The sequence below is a fragment of the Gambusia affinis genome, linkage group LG05 (assembly GCF_019740435.1).
Source record: "Gambusia affinis linkage group LG05, SWU_Gaff_1.0, whole genome shotgun sequence".
Taxonomy (NCBI): domain Eukaryota; kingdom Metazoa; phylum Chordata; class Actinopteri; order Cyprinodontiformes; family Poeciliidae; genus Gambusia; species Gambusia affinis.
Window position 1 is genome coordinate 20940957 of NC_057872.1, and position 24787 is coordinate 20965743.

Sequence of the window (24787 nt, forward strand, 5' to 3'; positions counted from 1 at the left end):
TTGTTATGCTTAAATTCTCAGTTTACCCCAAGAAACCTTTACGATGATTACAAGACAGAGTAAAGGGGTAATTTGGGAGTAACGGATGGTTTTTAGAAGCAGCACCAGTCTAATCAGAAGCAGATTAAGCAATTAAATAAAACCCGGAACAGAAGACCAAGACAGAAATAGACAACATGGGAAAATAAGGGCCAAGCACTGCTTTAATGTAAATATCCACTGATTTGAATTGATGCTGGGTGATGGAAAACAAAAAGACAAACAGAGTATCAGAGCCAGATCCTCTAAGTAACTACATCTGAATCCGTGTTTTTAAAGAGTAGACCAGTTTGACTGCACATTTCTCTAAAAGATACAACGATAAACAGCCTAACACATAAACTGAGCTAGATATAAACACATATACCACAAGCTCAGACAAATGTCAAAGCCCAGTGCTTCCAAGAAAACTGTTCATTCCTCCTCACACACTTCCACGCCCATACACATAATATGACAAATACACATAAACACCGCTCAGTATCTTTGCAGAGATGTACTGTGCCATAAACACAGGGCCATAACTCCATACACCGCAAAAGACAAAAAAAAATGTTCTTAGCATGTATAAAGGCAGAGTTAATCAGTACCTCTATCTAAGGGAGTTCCCCTAAAATTTCACACTCACTATGCAGCAGAGTGTAGGAGACAGTTAAGTGTTGAAATGACCTCATGCACACATATCACCTTGACACTCTTTTCATACACACACATGTGGTGAAAAGGTCATCAAACTCAACAACCTCTTGCTCTGGTCGGGGCTCTGCTGCTTTTGTTTGAGATAAATCCTCTTCCTCACCCAGCAGCCAGCGCAGCACCAGCTCAGCACATAGCTGCCCCTCTGTTTGTGCTGGGAAATCAGATAGTGACTCCATGGCCAATCAGTGGTTTTGGATTACGCACTTGTCAGTGGATGTATGTTTTTAAATGTGATCATATAGGTGTTTGAACAGAGGCTGGGATTTTGACATTGTTGGTCTGATAAATATACATCTCCATGTGTACCTGATTTAGATCCAGATTTAGATTTTATAAGTTCTGATCTTTAAAGAACAACTTGCAGCGCAGCAACATCTAAACCAAACACGCGGCGTTTAGCACACTAACACAAAACAATCAATATTCCAAACTTTGAACTGGATAGTTACTCCACAACATACAGGCTTCTCCATAGCTGCATCTTTCTGGAGTTTTCTCTTGAAAACATTAGTAGTGGATTACCTGCAGTTAATAAACTAACAATGCATTTAAATGACATCAGATATAAAGAAGGGTTTTCATCTATAAATATGAAATATGGCATAGAAAGACCGCAGCTGCCCACAAATAGCTAAAATCTGCGGATGCCTGACAGCCTCTTGGAAAATATATAAATACTTGTTGTAATGGTTCAAAACACAAATATACCTTAGTATGACTCAGTTCACACATTGTAAACATTCATACACCGATGCACAGATCTTTAGGGGTAAGGTGCCTCGCCCATCTTTATTCTTCAGTGAATTGGCTCATCTACCTACACGTTTCAGAACATCAATCCATTGCTGATCATGTTTAACCAAAAATCTGCTTTTGACAGCTTAATTCATTCTTTTTGCACCATTTCCTAACTGTTAGCTAAACTTTGGTAGGTGTTGCTGAGAGATGATTAGCACACACATGTGGCGACTGTGAGCTCAGCACAGTCTGGGATTGATCATGTCTTATTAATAACTGGGATTAATTAAGAACCCCAAAACAGGGCAGAGCCAAACTCTGCACCAGCTTGCACATGTGTGTGATTTTGGGTCCATTTTCATGGAGATAGATGAGAGTTTAGGCAGAATGTATGCATGTGTATTTGTGGGAACATGTGGGTAAATGAACATTTGCTGAATAAATGAGGAATGTCCTGTCTGACTCTGAGCACGCATTAGATTGCTTTTAGAGGTATGTTGTTTCGGAGTGTGCGAGCAAATGTCTCATTTCCATGGCTCAATATTTGCCATGGAGAAAATCTCGGCCTTTAGCCTAATGAAGGAAACTAATCATGTCCACTGTAATCACACAAGTACACACTTTTTATGACTGAGCACACACTAGCAGTGTGACTGCAGTGTGAGTGAAGGAAAGGAAGAAGATGGGGCAAGAACAAATGGGTGTGAGCTAGACCAAAGGGAATGGAAAGGAAAGAACCCATTATGTACCCGTAATACTTCTGTCTGCGGTCTAAAGCCTGTATTTTGTTTTGAGTCAAAGCCAAGACCAGGAGGACCAAACCGACTCTTTTTACTGACATTGATCACTTCTCACTCTGCTAGGGAAAACATTAGCACTCTCAAAGAAAAATGTGACTTCAAGATTCTTAAGAAGTTCTAGGGAAATTGGAAAACAACATAATTACTTTAGAGTCATCAAAGTCAGAATGAACTTTTCCTTTTTTAGTTTATTCATCTCTAATATATAGTTTTTTTAAGGATCATGAAAGATTAATGAAATCTGGGTCTTGTGTTCAGTCATTATTTACACTGATTACACCAAACATCCCCAAAATAATGAGTGCAATCAACATCAGGAAGATGACGGGAAAATTATAATTAGAGGAAATACAAACAAGCCAACAGTTTTTCCAGAAGATTACACTCACTTTCTCAGATATATCAAATAGCTGTCTATAATTTAGGATCAAATTTACGACATGGCTGTGATAGAACTCCTTGTTGATACTGTCGGCTAGTTGTGACACATTCCCAGTAATTTTATCTTTACTCTTCATAGAGTATATTAAAGATGAATTCAAACCTTTCAAAGTATAAAATGTTTGCAAATTTATAAGGACATACATTGCTTAGCTTATTTGCTGCACAAAGCTGCATTGTCTCTTGTCACCATGTCTAGTTTACCTTTTTACTTTATACATGTATAAAGAGTTCAACTTAATCCTCAGTAAGGAATCCTTAAAATGCATTTTTGGGTCGTAATCTTCAAAAAAAGAAGAGGAAACCCTGGTGTATAGTAATAATATACGTGTGGTATATCTGTTAACTTTATGCAAGATTGCAAGTCTGTTTGCTTTGAATTTAAGTCAAGTGAGAATACACATTAAAAGAAACACAACACATTTCTGCGACAATAATTAGAATTTTGTGTTGTTAGCCTTGTTGAAGAGGTAAGTGTCGCCACACACAGAAAGATGTGTCTGCTCTCAGTCTGCTCAGTGTGTACTCATCCACAATGAAGCCCTGAGCATAGCACACACACGCATATACACAAGGGCACAGTACGTTTTTATAAATAGTGGCAGCTGATGAATCCTCCCCCCCCCCCGCTTTGACCCTTAAACTCTTGCTCTACCGCCTGTACCTCCCAGCTAATTGACACGTCTACTCTGGAGAAAGATGAGAGAAGACGTGTCCTCCTATCCGCACATCCTCTAAAAACACACACAGAAGCTCTCCTTGAAATAACACAATGCATTACTGCAATCTGTTATTCAAGAGCGATCAATGTTAAAAGAAAATAGTGCTAAATTATGTGGTGCCTAAATTGCAAAGCAACACATTTAACAAAAGTGAATAAAAGTAGAAAAATCAAACAGGTAAAGGCATACAGCGGACGTGACAGGACGAGGAGTTCACTAGGGGCTCTAATAAAACACATGTTACCTATTGGGTTTTGCGCTGGACAGAGGATAGAGAAAGAGGCCTACACTTCCCAGGCAGCCGGTGGAAAAGTACACTCTACAATTCATTGCTTCCTTCACGCCAAATTAAAGGTCCCTTGTTTAAAAAAATGGGGGTAGGGGCAAGGTTGAGGGAATTCAAGGGGGGAGGAGCAACAAAAAAGAGCTTTTATTACAAAGAAAAACATTCTATGATCACCACAAAAACTGCTATGCTTCTGTCTGTAGGAGCAAATTTATACTCAGAGCATAATTTTAACATTGTTAAAGAGGTTTTCAGTAGTTTTTAGCTTACTGACTTTGGTACATATTTAAGTGTGTAATCATATAATAAATTTTGCATAATGTACATTTTTACATTATGCAAAATTTTGTATTATGTAATTTAGTCAGAAAGAATAAATTCAGAAAGAATAAATTACATTATGCAACATTTTTTGATATACTTAAAAAGCTTAAGAATGTAGAACAGATTGCACAATTTGCACAAGTTTACATGGTGGCGGATTTCAACTATTTTCTATAAAATCCATTGAGGTAATCTCGCTTAAATGTACAAAACTATTTTAACGCAGTTCAGTCAAACCCTAGAAACTTTGACGCCTATGCACATTTTCTCCTTCATACAATAAACGCCACATTTTTAAATTAAAATAATGATTGTTGTATTAAAAAAAAACAAGATGCAACTGCTTTTTTATTTCTGGTGTTTTCTAATGTGGTGTTGCATATTTTACTTACTATTCGTACATTATTTCATCAGAGTCAGGTTATCCAATAACATAATCATATCACTTTATGTTTGCTAGAGTGGATAATGGGTCTCTATATTGATATATTCTTAGCTATACCTATACTGAGCTGTATAGGAAACAATTCTAAATCTATCAATATTAACATAATTTCCAAATTAGATTTCTACAAATTATAATGTGTATACATTTCCAGACAACAGTAAACAACCCTATACATTGCTAAGAAAATTCCACCAGCTCTATGATAATAGTGACAGAAAAATGTTACCATCATTCGTCATATCATCAATAATATTGTAACTGTCAAATAAATTTGTTCTATTTTCTACTGTATGTTAAATTTGGATTAAGAAGAGATTTTCAGAAAAATGCAGCCCAAATAAATAAATAAATACATTTTCAGAATTTTTCAAGATCACTAAATTTGTAAAGGGGTCCCTTTAGCAGAATACATACAATATTTTGATTACAAGCACTCTTTATAATAAGCAAATAACCATGTAAAAGAAAAGTGCAAGTCACATTTCAAAAGCATGTTAAAAAGACTGCATATCAACATGTGTTTAGGAGTAATTAGTGAGTTATTTGCTTTCATAAAATGTGTATCAAAGTATAAAAACGCAACAAATATCATGTTTTGCTATGTGCTTGTTTAAAAATTAAAAAAATTAAGCTAACTCCATTATTGAAATTTACAGGAGTCATACCATGTATGGTTTAAATGACCCATGAAATGTACAAAGTGAACTATTAGCACCCATAAAATGCATTAGAGCAATGGCTATACAGCTGAAAATAGTTGGTGTGGGCCTAATGTGAAAAGCAGCAGGAGGTGTAAAGGCTGGTTTCACCAAGATGGAAGCTGCATTTCCTACATGGGCCTCCCAGAGGAAGAGCTTTCATTCCTTCTGTAAGGTTCCCTCAGGAGCCATGGTCTGAATGGACACTACTGCATAAACACTGGCTCACTACCACATGTTACATGACCTGAGGGGAACACACAAATACACATCTGGGTTTCCAGCTCTCAAAGACTGTCTGGTTTGTTGATGGTTATCGTAGTGAGAACGGTTCCTGCCGCTCCCTTTTTTGCCTCTTTATACCTCCCCTCACCATCCCTAAATCTGTTTCTTTTCCCCTCCCTCTTCTGTCTCGTACTCCCTCTTATCCATAATTTACAGAACTTATCAACACGCCTTTGATAAATCAAACTACATGGACGAAACTCCCTGTTGCATCATCCTGGCTACATAAACATATACATTTTTCCCAAAGTAGTTGCCGTTGTTCAATTCAAATATTTTGTTTAGCCTTTGTGATAAAAAAAGAGGATCTCAACATTCTTGATTGTGCAAAGATTGTGTAAATTATATCTTTGAAGTTTGAACACACTGAGGCATATGTGAAAAGATGAGGGAAACACAGAGTGAGTTTGTGTAAATACATCAGTACAGATTTCCTGTCTCAACATCTGTTCTGTATGTTACTTTCAGTTTTCACGACTGTAGACAGTTCATGTTTTATAATTTAAACAACATCATCCAAAAGGTACATGTTGTAACAAATCTGACTAAAATTGAATAAAAAAAAATGGGTTCTTTAAAAAAATAATAAAAAATCTTATGCTTTTTTTTAAGGTCACTAAGGTCAACCAGTCAAGGCAAATCTATTGTTTCCTATTCCTGATGCAGGGATGGATGTTTAGTTTTCCATCGTTTTTCATGTTTTAAATTGAGCTAAAGTCCCTTTTGCATGTATTCAAATTTTTTTGTTTGTTTGCTCTGCTTACTTCAAGTTAAATCTATAGCACAGACCATGCCCTATATAGTAGCAATTCAGTTTTTCTCAATCTAGGAATTGTGCTCCACTCCATATCTCCAAACTGGAGGAACCCAAGTGGTTCCCAGACCAGAAGGGATATACAGTCATTCCTAATGGTTCTAAGTCTTCATCAGGGCCTCTCTCAAGTGAAATGTGGTATGCATGTTAAGGGGAACCTATTATGCAAAATTCATATTTTGCACATTTTTATACTTCCAATTAGGCCAGCCCAAGTGCTTAAGAAAACCACTCAGATTTTTTCAGGTAATACGCTAATGTTTTACGGTGTCTCGAAAGCAAGACACTCCAATAACCTCCTGATTGTTAACTCACAATCAACGGACACTGCACCATTACATTGCAATCCAAGCGGTGGTCAGCTGGTTTTACCACTGTGCAATAGCTGCTGGAAAAGACAAGTCTTTTATTGAATACTTAACATCCAGGAACCAACAACACAACCACAACCAACAACATCATTGCTGGTTGTGTAGGAGGTTATACTTCTGTGTTTGTGTCAGATTCAAGGTCAAAGATATAAGTTTGAATAATTGCACAAAAGTTTCCAGCCACTTTCATGTGAGTGTAAAAGTTTAGTTCGGGAGGGAGTTATCATTTGACAGCAGCAACATATTTGGATTTTAATTGTCAAGAGACCCTAAAATAGCTCATTCCAAAAGGAGTTCAAAATAAGAAGAACTGAACAGACTAAAATCCCATTATCTCAGAATGATTTTGTGCAAAAAATGTAAGGTTTTGTAGAGGATAGACCTACCCTAACTTGTTCAAGAAGGTATAACAGATCCCCTTTAAAATTACAAATGGAGGCATCCAGGAATTACACAGATCTGTACTGCCTTAAATGTCTCCTTTTGATGCAGAGGACCAACAGCTCTTCTTTTGCTCCTTTTCCCTCTAAGTTGTGTACTACTAAAGAGGATGGTTTGATCTTAGTAGGTTTTTAACATTGAAAAAATACAGTGAAAGTCACTTCAGGAGCTGTTTTTTAGATAACTGTCAAAGATGATATTTTGAGGAGAGGGCACATCATAAAAAATACCCATATTTCCCAAACTATACAACTCTTACAGTTGAATCAAGCACAGTATTTGCCTGACACACCTCATCAGTGGCTTTTGAGGTCCAGAGAAGGATAGACCAGGTCAGTGAGGACATGTTGCAGAATATATATTGTGAAGCCCTGGGATTAACAATGGATACTTACTGGTTCAGTGAAGATGTGAGCATTGTTCACTATGTAATCCACAACACTCCTGATGTTCCAACACACTGTAATTTTTTTTTATCTCTCTGTGTCAACACAATTGTACCTTTTATAAAAATAGATGTTTTATTACTCCCATCTTGGCTCACCCCACCTGCATTATTCTGCTTCTATTTATGCCTATGTAATAGGCTGAAATTTCAACTGATCACTTGTCAAACAAATTAGAAGTGATGACATGATTTGTGATGGTGAAACCTTGTGGCTCTTCATGGATCCTGGAACAAGATAAACTCATCCAGACTATTGAGTCCTATAATAGATAAGAGCAACATGGTCATTTATGTAAATCCTTCTCTGTTAGACTGCAAGACATTCTCAAATAATTGATCCATCAAAGACAAATGCTACATAAATGAGCAATACCAAAATGGCATGACTGAGTAGCTGTTGCAAAGGTTAAAAATCTTACATTTTCCATTGTGCGGTTCACAAGTCTATATAATGCAGTGGTCTACCTTGGTACCAGATTGGTCGACAAATATTTGGAGCGCCATTCTCTTCTCTATCTGTAATCACAGCGAGCATTAGCCTCCAACTAAGAATAGCTGATCAGATAATACTACTGCAAAGACATTAGTGGAACATTACACACACATTAAGCATCCCATCATTGCTCCGACAACACAACCAGAGCCAAAAAAGACTGCTTGTGAGATGAAGCGATAGCCATTTACTTGGGATTCAGTTGGTGTTCACAAGCTTTGCAGTTTAAGAACAAAGGAAAGTGCTACTGCTGATGTTGATAAGCTGAGACCTCAGAGTTTGAACTTTGACAGGTAATTAAAATGATGACGATCTTAAATTTATTTTTAAGTCTGCTTTTTAAAGAAAGGCCAGTATTCACTTTTTTATCCCTCTTATTTCTAAACTTGTTCTCTTCTTGTTGGGCTGTATGTTGACTGAGAATCCTTCTATTTCCACAGCAGGGTTGTGTATTGTTGTGTTTGCATTTTTATGTTCTAAATTTTTGAGAAATAAATTTTAAGGGGCACGAAGTGCACCATTTTCCATATCAACAATGTGTTTAAAATATAAAGCCAAAGAAAATGCTTTTAAAAAGGAGGCCTTTTTATCTACATGTGGAGATAAGTTGGCCTTTAAGAAAGCTGGAAAGAGCAAAACATTCAGCAGATAACAGGAAGGCTGACAGAATACAGTAAAGTTGCTCCTTAACTCATTTTGAGCTTTTAATCCCCATCATTGAGCATACTGGATTTGGAAATGTTCATAGCTGTTATAGAAATCTGTCTGTCTGTTAAGACACAGACATTGTAGAGAGAATATATAAAGACAAACTACTGGGCTAGTAATTACAAAAAAAAAAAAAATGAGCATTTCTTCTTTAAATGCACTGAATAAGTTTCCAAATTTATTCACAAATTAGGATTTTGAAAATTGAGAAAATATCTCCTTATTTTTTATTTATTTTTATTTTCAAGAAAGCCTCGTACATTTATATTAAAATAAACATGCTGACACCTTCACCTTATTATGCTAGACTACTCTACAAGTTGTGTAATGTTCACACCCACTTTTATAGACTCAAAACATCATTAAACATTTACGCACTCACTATTATGTGCACACAAATCTAGCGTTCAGGCTTAGTTTAATAAGCCACATTTTACTCTCCATCTGCAAGGACACTTAACCTCAGAATGTCTGTGTGTATATGTGGGTGAGGGTTTGTGGATGGCAAAACAAGAGCTCATTCTCTGTCTGTGTTTTTATTCATGGGGGGTGAGCCTTGAATAGAGACCTCTATCTGTCACACCCATCAAAAACCACAAACACACACAAAGAAGAGAGACGCATGGGTCAGAAACTCAAGGCCTTAGCCCCAGATGATCCTGTTAGGGATGAGAAAACCTGCCTGCTGGGCACGACGTGTTCATGTGCGAGTGCAGAAGTTGGATGTGACCACCAGCCACAGTGTGCAACAGTAAAATCAGTAGCTCTGTTCACTGTGTTACCGTTTCGACAGAAAGACACAGCAGGACTATGTGATTCATCCATGCTGATACAAGTCGCCACTGGCTTCTCAATGAGTTACTAGAAGTATCTTCACCTATGAAGCTTCTCTCTGCTTCTCTGCTTTATAACAAGTTAGTTATAAGGTCAGCAGCCAAATCATGAGAGGATTTGGCTGCAGTAAATAGGCATAATTTACACAGTTTTCCTTCTGCACATTAAAAGCTTCATATTAGACAAATTCAAGACTGATGATTAGCAAGCAGTTATTATAATAAACTTCCTAAAAGCATATACTGAAGACACAAATCTGGCAGTAGGCACACTGTAATTTAGTATTATCCCATAATTTATAAGTATTTTGATGTCAAATTTGTGTAATTATTACTATGATTTAGGGTCACAATGCAATTATTTCCAGGGTAGCAGAGCATCCTCTGAAATCATCATGAAGCACAGGCTTTTCCAGCTTTTTCTTCAATCTTTTTTTTTTTTTTTGAAGATGTGGCTGGATTCCCTTTAAGAATGGATGGTTCACCTGATGTGTATCAACCTACTCAGTTGACTGAGTACCAGTTCATAAATTTAAGTGTCCACAGCACAGTATAATATTCTTCCAGATTCTTGTTGCAGTGATTAAAAAGCAATGAATTAATTACCAATTACTTTAGATGTCTACAGGACATCAAAAGGACTAACAAGCTATTTAATGTAGTTAAGTTACTGTTCAGAAGGAAAATGTATCATGTTAAAAAAGATTAATCAAGTACTTGTGCATGTTTGTACCAAGAATACCCAATCTTAAATTACAGATAAGGCAGAAGATTTCCAAATTTTTCTACTGAATGTCCCTTTTGCTGTGGAGACAACTTGGCATATCATCAAGAAACTCTACAAAATACACAATCAAATCATAAATGCGTGGAAACAGATTGTGAGTGTGAGCGTTTCATTTTTCTGAAATAATATTTAAAAAATTGCTGTTGTGTCACAGTCTATTTTTTCAGAATCTGACTCATGTCCTTCTCCTTATCTGTATTTTGAGAAGCTTTCCAAGAGGATAATATTGAGCAACAGCTTTTATCTGGATTCATTGCTTAATGGATAGATCTTAACAACATGCTAATGCATGAAGAACATTGCTAATGGGTGAAGAATAGCACAGCAGCTAATGGTAAACATTGAGGGGCAACACTAATGTGCTTGAAAGGCTGTTGTAAATTAGCAAGAGAAACTGTCAGAGTAATGTTTAAATGTACAGTATGTACGAGGCGGAGTGTGGCGATAATATGAAGTCTTAGCTGTTTCTAATTTTTTGTGATTTGGTCGTTTATACCCAATTTCTTTCGGTGATAAAATGAGTCATCTGCATAATGACTATTAATCAACTAATTTCCACCTTGAAGATGCTTTGTACCAGCATTGCAATATATGATTTATTATAATTTTCAATAATGTACTTGTAGTTAATTTAGGTGTAAAATGGAACAAAGTTGTGATGAAATGGCAAAGATAAGAAATAGTGAAGAGGTAAATTGACCAGGAGCTGGACAAAGCTCTGGCCTGAAGGATAATAGCTATAATAGGATTTCTAAGCAACCAAAGGAGACCACAAGCAGGGATCTGACATTGCCTTTGATATGACCTCTACAGAGTCAAATATAAGATTAAGGTAATACACCAAAGTTAGGTCCAAGTTCAAATTAACGTCAAAGAAAATAAGGCAAAAATAATCTTAAAATTTACAGTAAACTGTTAAAATGTATTTATATTGATGTCTAATCCCAATGTGCTAGGGGAAAAAAAAACCAAGACATGGACCTGTTCTTTCCTGTTTTTGCATTTATGACTGCACATGTTTCCATGTGTGAATCTGTGGTCTGGATCATGTCTGTGATCCCAGGTGGGCTGCAGGGGAGGAGCACAGCAACAAAAAGAGATGCAGCAGCAGGAAATAGAAAGAAGACACTCTCCCTTCTCCCTTTCATCTTTCTTTTAGCATTCTGCTTCAAGAGAATGAAAATCAAGGAGTGTGTTCTACAATCCTCTCTCCCTGTGTCCAATTCTCAGACATCGTTTGATGCCTTTCAAGTCGACCAGATGAGCTTTCCAGTTGCCATGTACCCAAACAGAGAGATCTGTGTCCGCAGGATTTGGCATGGGGCCTAATTACTTTAAAGTCTTAGACAGGTAGGCGGAAGGTGTATGTGAGTATTTCTTTGTGTAAGAAAATATGAGCTTTGAACTGATTTGTTGTCTGTCACCTTGTTCCTTGTTTTTATGGGAACTGTAAGCGGGCCAGTGGATCTGAAAGATTTTCTGGCACTTTTCCATCATCAGATGGGGTAGAATAGAACATAGGAGTACTCTACAGAAGAGTTGAGTCTAAACCCTGCTTAGAGAACACAACAATGTTTGCATAATATGTAGTTATTTTTGTTAAACTGTGATGAGATTTATAGTAAATAACAGAGTTCTAACTCAGTCAACTTCATTATTCATGCTGAAATGACCTTAAACAGCAGTTAGCTGAAAGGTTAACGAAAGGAAAATTGATGTGATATATTTTAATCTTCATGATCTCGGCTCTACTACTGTTGATCTCTCATCACCTATCTAGGATCAAAAAATTGCCTCAAACATGATTTATGTCAATTCAGCTATTTACCTGAGGCAACTGGCCAAAATAAAGTCTGTCTGGAAGTACAGACTTCAAAGTTATGCATCCCTCCTGCAACACCTGATTCAAAGGTTAAGTTACCTTCTTGGCTTGTCAGTGGGTTTTAAAAAGGCCACTAAGCATTCTTTTGATTCAATTTGCCATGTTTGGGAATCATCCAAACAGATGCCTGCCATATTCCATCATGCTCTAAGCCAGCAGACCAAATATTTCTGATTCTCCCCAAAATCTCCTCCAAAACCAGAGGGGGCAGTCTTATCAGTTGTTGTTCAAAGTTGTGGCAAGAGCTCCCGATGAGCGTTAGGCAGGCTCCACGTCTTAGTGTTTTAAATTCTCATTTAACCCTCTTTAACTATTACACCATTGCAGTTGCTTGTGATTTCCTTTATCGCAACACTTTCTTTTGTTGCTTTATCTAACTTTATTTGCATGTTGCTTTATTGTACAGTACTTTGGTCAGCTGCAATTGTTGTTTTTAAATCTGCTTAATAAACATACAACTGTGTGTGCAAGTACGCTCAATTTCTTTCTGTCTTTCTATCACAACAAGTCTGGAAATGATGTTATCCTCATTCATTCCGCTACTTCCCGAATCATTTCCCCAGTAACCTTCATCACTCCTTCCTGGTTTTCTTTTAAACACAAACCACAGACATGATCAGGAGCTTTCCCTGGCAAACAATACTAATTACAGATTTTTATTTGTAGTTCTGCCCTGTAATAGTGGCATCTATTGGTGTGTGTGTGTGGCAGGGGGGTGTGGGTGGGGGAAGGCAGGTGTGTGAGAAAGAGAGAGAGAGAGAGAGAGACGGACAGCAAACGAGAGAAAACAGTTACAAAAGGAAAAACGTGTTAAGTCTCTGTTTTGATATTAAGCCTTAGTTCACCATACACAAACACAGACATAAAGCCCAAATCATTGTGAATAAACTTAGGTCTGAAGCACTGTTCTTATGCAGTGTCTTTGTACTGAGCTTAGAGCAGATGAAAAAGTAATATCACCAGTCTTGTGGTGTTTTCAAAGCCAGATGCAGACTAGCAGCTGTAATATGCAATGCCCCCGTGAGCTACCTGATGTTTTCCTGTTCTGAGGACACAGCAAAGTTCAATGGCTACAGCAGGTAATGGAGGAGATTGTATCAATGTATGGACATAGGTTTTAAAGTTTACATTGGCCCAATAAAACAATTTTTTACAATGCAATTCTGATGATAAACTGCATAATGAAGTTAAAATAATTTATCAGTGTTTTCTTTTTGTCATTGTAGTTACTGTAATTCTTATGAGACTAATGCCACTGTGACAGGAAATAAAACATGTACAGTGTAAATTTATTGATTTTAATATTGTCAATATACGATACAAGGACAGTTCTGCTCTTAACCGAAGAGCATCATCAATCTCTATGAAACATTATCTTAATTAATAAATCAAACCTTGTGCATAATGTCAAGTATTTATTGTAGCCAGGTAAATCTAGAAGCTAAATATCCATCAGTATCTACACTATGTGGAAAAAAATAAAAAATGTTGTACTTTCTACAACATTTTGCAAAAAGACACACTCAATGGAAAACACAATGTTGTGCTTAAGGACATACTGTAAAGGTAAGAATCTCCAGTATTTTTTGTTGTAGAAATCTTGTATGAATCCAAACCTAGTTTAATTTGCATCTCCTGCAAATACCTGCCCACCAATTCCAGTGACAACTAAAGTAATCTTGATAAATCTTCTTCTGCTACGTTTCCATTTCATAACTATTTCTCCTGACTCAACTTGAAACAAGCCACAACTTCCTTATTACCAGAGTGAGTTACTGTAGCTACTGATTGAGGCTGAGCCACTAGATGTAGCAACATTTTTTAAAGTGTTCTTCATTCGGATTTCTTCCCATAATAATAAACTGCAATCATGAGTTTTCCCCCCAGAAATAAATACATTCATTTACTTCTAGGTAACTGTCACAACATAAAGTTGATAAATTAGAAGAGCAGTTAAATGCTTTTGTGAAATCAGTTTGTTTTACCAGGAAGAAGCCCTTGTGAAGTTGAAGCCATGTCTCCTCCTTAAAGGCCTGGAAAAACTTCTCCATGCTTTCCTAATGTATTGTCAAGACTTCTCTAATGCTCTTTAAGTCTGTCGAAATCAATTCTCTCTGAATTGTTTAAACTATGTTGAAAATGCAGCGATATATCTTTTAACTGGCACCAAAACACCATGAAGAAATGACTCCAGACTTGTAATCTAACAACTGGCTTCCCCTTAGCTTCTGAATTTATTTCAAATGCTGCGGATTTAAGGCTTTAAGAGATGTACTTCTGTAATATTTAGGTAAAACTCTGCAGGAGAACAGCAGTTCAACAGCAGGTTTTTTCATGGTTGTTTCACAACTCAAATAAAAAACAGTCTGCTTCAGCAGCTGTCCTAAATCTGTGGAATAGACCATCTTTCATTGATGCACTATGTAAACATTTTAAACTTTGCTTAACACCATTTTTTATTAGATCATACTATCTAATAAGAATGTATGTGGTCCAACATTTGATTGTCGTTTTCTTCAAATGAAGAAGGGAAAAATGAGACTGATGATAGCTGACTGAGACAAATGCCTTAGAGAAATCTACAAATAAAGCAGCACAGTGTTATTTTGTTTTTGTTCTTTTTGCTATATCTTAATTTCATGTTTGCTTCGGTTCTAACAACTGATTCCGATTTGGTCAGAATCAGTTGTTCTAGAATTGACTATGGCATGAATAAATGAGTAAAAGTATTAAATATGCTGGTAAGGACAGAAGGTAAAAGATGGTTGAATATTTGGAGGGATTCCGTTTGATGAAGCAAAAACACAGTTTATTCTAGACGGCTTTTATCCCGTGGTTGCATCTTAACCAAGTGATGTTTGTCTTGCTGTTTTTGTATATGTATTTTGGTTGTGATACAGAAATAAATTTATTAATATACAAAAGTGATCCCTGCTAATGTTGACTGACATCAAATCAACTTTGAGCATTTTTTATACATTATGTCCTAAAAACAGTCAATTAATTAAGATTATTAATGTTAAATCCATATGTGTGGTTGCTGACATATTAAAAAGGTAATAGCATGGCAAATGGAAGCACAGTAAAAGATATACATGTGAAATCTGAGAACTTACTCCGCACACTGATGTGCTGCCTAGACGTACACTTTGTATATTTGTGTGTATCTAAGGATCCCCCCGTCGCCTTCTCGGTGTCTCTCACACCTCCCCTCCTCCCCTTCTCATTAGTGGTGACGCCTGAGTGGATTAACCACACACATGTGCACATCTAGCACACACAGACAAATCAGGCACTAATGAAAGTAGAGCCCATCAAAGAGAATCTGTGCTCGTGTTAAGGCTAGACAAACCATCATAAAACAAGGATGTGTGCCCACCAAAAGCCCCTTTGTGGTAGAAGTGTGTTTCTGTGTGTGTGTCTTAGAAGCAGAAGCCAGCAAATAAGATGTACTTTGTTTTATGTTTGTTCATGCTTTTCGAATCATGTGTATTTCTACGACATCTGGTTATTGTTTTCAGGATTATATAAACTAGTAATATACTAAAAGAGATTAAACCTTACAAAAGAAGACAAAAATCAGAGACAGAAATGGAAATAAATATGAGAAGAAAACTCACTTCAGAATTGAACACAGACCAAGATATCTGCCTTTCTGATCTAACGTGATTCAATCAATTTTACAGATGGAAGAGCAGACTGAAAGAAGAGTATGGATAAAAATATACAAGTGGCAATCACAGGCCACAGAAATCCAACTGAGGATGTGAGTGTGATCCAATTTAAACAAACGGCAGAGGGAACAGACCTGCTTAGTGTATGCCTGTAAAAGTGAAGACAGTTTTTCTTCTCCCCAAATGATTTCAGAAATGTCCTGTCCATAAAACTGTGCTTTTGAAACTTTTTTTTTAACATTTTACTCAAAAGGTTTGTACAACTGCAAACAATAGATGCTAACTAATAACCAATTCTATAATAATATTTGCCTTCTTAAATTTTGTGTAAAAAGTAGTGTAAATTAATGTTTAATCAGATGTATCATAATTCTGTCATAAAAGCGTAACAAATACCTTCAAAGACCTCTCTGTATCTACAGACTTTGACCATGATGAAAAACAAACAAACAAAAAAAAATAGGCTCGTTGTCAAGAACTGCAGAGAATCTTACAGGTGGCAAGTAACGTGTTCATATGGAAAAAAATAAATAAATCACTCTTATTGAAAATGCATCCCCCAAAGCTCTGTGTTAGGCACAACACTTGTAATATTTCATAATGAATGTTCCAGATGCATCTCTCCAGCTTTATGATGTTTATTGTCATGGAAACACAGTTGACCTAATGTGGTCATTTGCAGGTTTGTTTTTGGCAGACACAACTGTTCCACTGGAGAAAAAAACCCCCAAGAGAATAATAAAAATCCAAGCAGTTATCTCTGCTTTATGTCCACATGAGGGTACCTAAATTAAACTTGTGCCTTCCTTTCTTTGAAACTATTTCAAATGTTACAGTGTCTAAAATGCATGCTCCATTCTTCTTTATATGGAAGAATGGTTCCATATAAATATGATTTTAAATATTTTAAATATGCAACTTTTTTCATTTGTTTTACAGTGCAAGGTGCTCTCGATAATGAAATTTTAACTCAAGCGTCCAAAACGGCTTAAATGAAAAGGTGGAAAGTTAAGGAAGATGTTAGTAATCAATCTCAGACACTCAACACAAGCTAATTTATTTAGCAACTAGTCAAGGGGGTGCCCTTGACTAGTTGCTGTTCTTGGCAATCTCTCTTGTAACATGTGCCAAGAACCCATTCTGTGTCTGAAAACTCAACTGTGCCCATTCTAAAGCTTATGAGCCATTAGGAGTTAAAGCAATCTGTGCAAGTAAGCAACATGATATGACACTGTCTGTTACAATAAGCAACATGATATGACACTGTCTGTTACAATAAGCAACATGATATGACACTGTCTGTTACAATAGTAACAGACAATGAACAGGTAGCGTTAAGGCTCTGGTCAGGATTTATTGTCATCTATTAGGTATGAAGTTCTGATGAATTGTAATATTACTTGGTTTGACAGGATGACCCATAATTGGATAAAAATGTTAAGTAACTGCAAAGAAAAGTAGAAAATCTACTTACAGAGGACTACATGTTCCTACCTTTCTTGACTTTCTTTGATGGTTTCTTCTTGATGAATTTGGTCATTTCTTGGGGAGGTTCCAGCTCCTCCCCATCACCAGAAACCTCCGCTATTGGTTCAACACCTCCTGTGAGTAAAACATAAACAATAATACTTATATCCTACATTTATAATAGGTACATGACATAGCTGAAAGAAGTCGAGCATCTTCACAGAAGATAGGCACCACAGGGTCTTTGTTTTCTTATTTTACCAGGTTTTCAGCAGCTCATCAACCTTCTACCAACAAGCTGACATTGCAAAATGCAAAACATTTAGAAAATCTTTTCAAGTGGGTATATTGTAAAACTAAAATTACACTTAGACTGTAAATGTTATCCCCTAAGCTGCTAAAATAATTAGGTTGGTAGAAAAAAGCGGCCTCAAAGTAAGAAGCAATCTTAAAACAGTTATTTTAATTGTGGGTACATACAAAAAAAAAAAACCCAAAGGTTTTTAAAGGCCTTTTTAAACTTTTCAACGCCTGCTTTAAGATTTACATAGCCTAATCAGACAAAACACGTCATTTATCAAAATAAGTAATTTATGTTCCAGACAAGAACAATTACATTGTAAAATTCAGACTGTTTGCTTTCTGATTACAGAGACAACGGAGAAAGTTTTGTCCTGAGATAAATTTCTGACAACATCTTTCTTTTCTCCGTGGTTCAGAGCTAAACTGTAATTGGTATGATTCAAGTTGCTATTTACCCTTTGTTTTTATATAGTCTATTTTGTTTTGATGTTCTACAATGTGTCTTAACTAGTAGTTGTAAAAGTTTGGGTTTATTCAATGTCATATAAGCAGCAATGGTTATATGACGGGAACAACATGTAATAACAAATTAGTTTGATTATTTAATAAATAAATAAACATACAAACGATTGAAACATAAAAAAAAGCTTCATATTTTTTATTAAGTTCCTAGAAGAGCTTCATTCAGAACTTGACATCTTCCTTTTTTGTGAATCTTTTTTTTCCTTAAAACTGATTTTAAACACTTATATGTTTTCTCTGCACTGTTTGTGTATTTCTAAAAGAATACATAAAGATAACATAAAGATTAGATTCAATTTCAGAAGAATATAAGCATAGCTCTGAACAAGAGTTTGGATATGTGGTGTGTGTGTGTGTGTGTGTGTGTGTGCGTGAACTAGGATGTGTGACGTTGTGATAGTGTGATTTTGTGTATGTGAGAGATAAAAATCCCCAGCAGAATCCCCTGGATCAGTCTGGATTTAAGGAGCTCCTGAGGCCGATGAATTGGACGCCTTGTCTCGCTCTCTCAACCCCATCTTACAGTCTCCTCCTCCCCTCATCTCTCTGTCTCCTGCTGCGTCCCATCCTTGCTTCTTCTGCTTGTGTCTTCCATCACGTTGAGACTTTTCTCTACCTACTTCTCAATATATACCTCAACTCTCTCTTACTACCTCGTCATCTATCCTCTTTTATTCTTTTAACCTGCCTCTTGTGCTTTTTCTCACATTTTCTCCAGTCCCTCCATTCTCTCATCTTATTCCACCCTTCCCCTGATTTCCTCTGATCCCTTAGGATTGTGTCCAGTTTCAGGGTATTTTCAGTTCACGTGCACAGCACACACTGTGCCATTGTGTGTGTGCTTTTATGAGACAGAGCGTGCATGTGTGTCTGCCATCAAGTCTACCTTAAGGTGTCTGAGAATGTGTGTGTGTCTCCATCTCCCCCTCTGCGTCTACATTTGTGTGTGTTCAGATTATAGTAAGCCCTCTCTAATATTTATCCTGGCCTTTTTTAAAGCCAATCTTGTTCCCTTTGGTCAGACCACAGCCTGTGGCTTCACACACACAGCCACACACTCAATGTCAGTTGTTTGAAACGGGATAGGCCTCACTTCTAATTGGGCAGGTGTTTTTCCAGGGCAAGTTGTTTTTTTTAACACTGTCATACAGTTCAATGGTACATATGTAGGTGTCTGTTTTAACCAAGGTTTAACATCAACATCAGGTAAGGAAATTGGCCACCTCTGGAGCAGCTTATGCTAAAAAGAAAAAAAAAAGAAGTAAAATCACATCGCATACAAGCCTTATCCTACGGCTAACCTCACATACATTCCTCTGACTCTTTTGCTTCCTGTAAATAGCTGGTATTTTGTCATCTGGTTAGAGTTTAGTGTATTTATATATTTCTTTTGGCAGGTCTAAGGTCTATATTCAACTCTAGGCAGGTTATTAGCAGTTTTACACAGATATATTACAAATATGGAATCCAGGAAATGAAAGACTTAAAAAGAAAAAACTGTTAATTTTTAAATTAAAAGTACTACATGTAGAATATTTGAATGTAAATTTAACACTACAAAATTTACTATCCAGTTTTCATGTGGAACGACTTATAACTTCTAAAGACTTGATGTGGCCTGTGGGTTGTAAAATGTAAATGTCTTCCCTGGAGACTTCCACCCTACTTAACATATAGATCAAAGTAAACCTATGATATATTCAAGTCTGTATTCAGTTCTGCTGTCCAAAATTCATTCAAATTGTTTATGTTTATTCTTTGTGACATTAAAATGCTGATTAAAACACAAAGTCTCCCACATTTGAATAAGTTGCAAGAGAGGTAGTAAAAGAAAATCAGACATTATTAGATGTTTTATGAGTAGCTATTTCCATCATAATATCAATCCCAATAGATTTTAATTGCTTCAAATGATATTTAAAAAGCACAGTGGCACAGTTACAGTCGCATCAAAAGCTGTGATCCGTGTTTGATCGGTCGGAACATTACAAGCTGCATAAACCAATGCGTGACAACTTGGGGCCATTTTGAGACAGTTTTAGAGCAACTCTGGACAGGCTGTTTCAGGGGTTAAGCTGCTTCCAAACGACGGGTCTGTTTTGGTCTGAAATGCGGACACACCAGAGCATTCCAGCCTTATTCTGGGCTGTGGTTTGAAGATGGGGGTGACACTGTGCTGCTGTGGTTACCGGCAATTTGGCTGTGGGCTTTACGCTTTTTCAGTCCCCCCTCAAGGCACACATGTTCATACACCCACTGAATCTACTTCGACTCATGTATCGCACCCGCTCTAACCTGCTTTTGAAGACAAAGATCAACATTTAGGAAGTGTGTAGCTGAAAATTGTATTTCACACCCAGGATATGGATATATCATGGGTTGAATATTGTGTAAGCAGGTTACTGACATTACGGTGACATTGGTCAGATTTTCTGAATGATGAACCTCAGGTAGTGGTGAATTCTCCCCTAAAATAGCACCCTGCTGATTTATATATAGCATTGTGGAGGAGAACTCTTCAATTTGGAAACCCCACACAGACAGAACACAGACAGCTGCTCAGAATTACACACATAACATGACCTACACTTAAATACATTGCATGTAGTTTTCTGTGCTGACCCTCGCGTATCCATGGACAGATACATGTATGTGTATGCAAATACTGAAGGATGTATAAGCGTTGCCCATCTTCTCCCCTCTCTGTAATTCTGGAATAGATGCTGGACCCAAACCACAGCTACCAGTGGTACAGAGTGAAAATAGCCTGTGTGGATAGGAGAAAATGTGTGTGCTTGCTTCAGATGGACTGTGGCTTTATTAACTGGGGGAAAAACCCTCGAAATAAAGTTAAAAAAGTATTACATACAAAAGGCGCAACATGAGAAAATACACTTAAAAGATCAGAGGACGCCAATGTGTCATCGAGCTGGAATAAAAATGCTCGCTATAATTAATACTGACAATAAGTTGACTAATAATTTTTTAAATTCCATTATTAAGCTTTATGCTTTTGGTTTGAGGGCAAATGTGACAGAAAAAGAAAATGAGAACTGCCTGAAATAACTGAAAAACTCAGACAAAAAAACACAACCCTGTCATTTTGCTTTTGGCCCCCTAGAGATGGAAAATATCTTAATTCAGTCAGTGATTCAGGCTGACAGGGGAAAGTGTGTGACTTCTCTGGCTTCGGGTAGAAAAAAAAAGATAAAAAGCCACCCTATCTTTATCTCCTCCCAACTGCATTTACTGCACCACAGAAGTAAAGAGTATGTTTTTTACGTGCTCGTTGCTTTGTGATTATCTCCATAAATGAGCTATTTTACTGCTTTTCAGAAAATATTAGTTATTAATACTCAAGCAAAAGACACTCTGGAGCATAGAGTCTGAAAGTCCAGATTCCAATTCAAATGAGAATCGAATGGCAAGTGAAGCTGCTCCCAGTCTACCTTTTTTTTTTTTTTTGATGCTGTCAACACAAGACGGACCATGAGTTGTGTGGGAAAGAACCAATCACAGCACGATATGCTGCTATAACACCAGGCAATAATAATTATAGTATTTTAAAGAAAAGTGCCTTGTTTAGCAGTATGCAGCAGTAAGGGGTGTGACAATACCTAAAACTCACAAGACGAGTTGAAATACGACACCGAGTTAACGAGAATGAGATGGGATTTTAATGTTACTAAATCAAGTTTATGCTGTAAAAAGCCCTACCTTATTCCTGCAATTTTTATTGATTCCTTTTATCTCTTCATCATAGGAACAGTGGTTCACTATGAATGGTATGTATGGTCTACAGTAGAAGATTTCTCAGCATGCGCTGCGATTGTGATGTAGCTCAACAAACCGCTAGACTAACAGCCACTGGTTGTTATAGCAATTCCTTCTGCCTCCTTCAGCATCTCGTTACACCCTGGTGAATCAGGAAAACAAGTTTTTGTCCACACACAAATAATTGGAGCCTCAAAGAAAATATGTTACAAACTGAGTGACTAAAAAGTCACATCAAAACAAGGAGCAATCAATCTAACTTTATTCTATCACCCCAGAAAACATCTACCTGTCCAACAATTTAAGGAGAGAAATATGTATTATAGCTATATGTATTCCATCTTTATTTTTAAATATTTGAGCCCCTTAGTAACAAGTAATTAGAGGCATAAAGTGGCATTTTTGGGGTGTAATTTACAACCAATTCTGAAGGGATTTATTCATCACTACCTCTTCTGGAAATTAAAAGTTTGAACTTTTCCCTACAGCTGAATAAGACACCTAATCTATTGCATAAGTTTTAGTGGCTCAGGGAGAACAAAAAAAAAATAAGTTAATCTACAATTCAGCTAAAATGATATACCAAGTTTGTTTTCTGTAAAGAATTATATTTTTAACAATAATTACCTTGGCCAAATTTGCTAACCATATTCTATTATAGAGTCAAACTAATAAAAAAAAAGACCTATTCCTTTAACATTAGTAAATAAAAAGTTAAACCAACTTGTGCAAGTTGATTTGTACTAATCCACTGATAAATAGATGATTTATAACATACAATTGTGATAGTGAGAATGTTTCTTGGATGAATTAATTCTGTTCATCTGTGTTAATTACAGCACTTAAGAACTAAAGCTTCCAGCTGCTTCTAGCTCATTTTAAGCATACTGCTGATGATTTTGTTCCATGAGGCGGTTCTGTTCAGGCGGTTTTTATTTCCAGGAAACTACCAAAAACACATTAACACCGACACACACACTTCCTGCCAGTGAAGTGCAACTTCATGTGTTGTATCCCCAGCATGTGCATGTCTCTTTTTGTGTGGTTGTGGTTTGGGAGGGGGGAAACGATTTCCGTAAGTGTTGTTGGAAAAGCAAACAAGTGTGTATGTTTACGGGCGGGTGAGAAGGCAAGATCTGAGAAGCCTGTTTAGTGCTGCCCTCCATGTGTGTGAATTTTGGTAGAAGCCCAACATGAAGACCGAGACTCCATGACTAAAAAAATAAATAAACACAAACACTCAAGTCATTCCTTTCATACATGCAAATATTGTAATTTTTAAACTATTATTTAACAATATTTTTGGGGAAAAAAAAGAAAAAAGAAAAAGAAAAAACAGGGATTTATGCTAGAGTTGTAATAAGAGTACAGTGCACTCTTATTACAACTTAATTATTTATGATTTATGTCTCATAAATAAATCCACTAAATAATAAATTACAGGGTGCTTTAAGGTTGCAAAAAATTAGGATTTATATCACTTAAAATCTAGAAAACTGGCCAACCCAGTTGCGCATTTCTTGAATCTGGATATACCAACTCTAATAATGTTTTTCTAATGTTGTAAATTTGCAGTTACTGTAAAGTCTCTTTTGTCTTTCTTGTCATAATTAACATTGTGTAATCGTGCATGTCATCCACTTTGCTGCTGGTACACCTAAATTTCCACAATATATTTCACTATCAAGAAAAAAGTCCACAAATTCAACTTTTTACAATATAAAATCTTGCATGATTAACTATCGTCAACACCAAGGTTTTCAGTCACTACATCTGCTTTAGCTGCCCATCTAATTTCCTTTTATCTTCCTCTTTTTTTTCCCCTTCTTACTCACCTGGAGCAGCGAGATTCTGAATGTGTGCAGGGATCTGGACATTAGCTTCAGAAGCCAGGGTGAGCCGCCCTCCCTTCCCAATGCGATCACAGAGCAGGGCTATGTGTTTCTTGAGGCGGGTGGTGTCTTGGGGAAGGCCCAGCACGGGACCGCCTGCCTGCGCCAGAGAAGTGGCCTGGTCCTTGGGGCTTCGCGACAAGCAGCTCCGGAGAAGGTGGGAGACTGCCGCATCACAGCTCTCCTCCCAGCCCTGATGAAACAAGAGAAAAATTGAACATGGATCACAGAGAGAGATAAGATCTCTAGTTAGCACTATAACAAATATAAGAGTAACATGATGGTCTAAATGACTATCTGCGACTAATGTAATCTTTACTTAGATTTTATGATGTTTATGTTTTAAAAATTATAATAAAAGAAAAATACACAATAAAGTAAAATAAATTTCCAAACTCCAGTGATGAAGGAAGTCAGACTGGTGAAAAGGAGAACTTTGAGGATGATTTGGTTATCATGTCCTCTGTGAAGAAAGTCTGCAGATTTTGTTGAAGAGGATTCCATCTCGTTAGGAAACATCAAGATTTAATATTTGCTTTTTGCAGATTATATGCCTCTGTTGCTTCCTTAGACAGTATGCACTGGAACAGGTGTTGCTTTCATGAGTGTTGGTAGGATGGAAAGGGGAGATGGACAGAAGGATTGAGGTTTTGTCTGTAGTAAAGGGAGTGCTGCTCCAATCTGTTTTGGTGAACAAAAAGCAGAGCCAAAATAAGAAATTTATTGGTTGGTGTACATTCCAACTCTCACTTATGGTCATGAGATATGGATATGATAAAAAATAAAAATAAAAAGTGGAAGTGGTTTGGATATCTGATCAGGCTCAACTCTGGACACATTCCTTTAAAGGTCTCCTTGCACATGAACACTCAATATTCCCTCCAAGGTCTAAATATTC

General features: G+C 36.7%; 1 protein-coding gene across 3 annotated transcripts in view; it reads right to left on the reverse strand.

The window, feature by feature from the left end:
* Window positions 1–24787, reverse strand: part of bbs9 (Bardet-Biedl syndrome 9) — a 141357-nt gene that overhangs the window by 34520 nt on the left and 82050 nt on the right. For all 3 annotated transcript variants that reach the window (XR_006370562.1, XM_044116080.1, XM_044116081.1), the window contains exons 20-21: window positions 23833–24082; window positions 17426–17533 (exon numbers count right to left, since the gene is read on the reverse strand). Coding sequence is in view for 2 of the 3 variants with exons in the window: in XM_044116080.1 (XP_043972015.1) it covers window positions 17426–17533; window positions 23833–24082 (358 nt within the window). In the remaining variant the exon portion in view is untranslated. The remainder of the gene's footprint in view (window positions 1–17425; window positions 17534–23832; window positions 24083–24787) is intronic.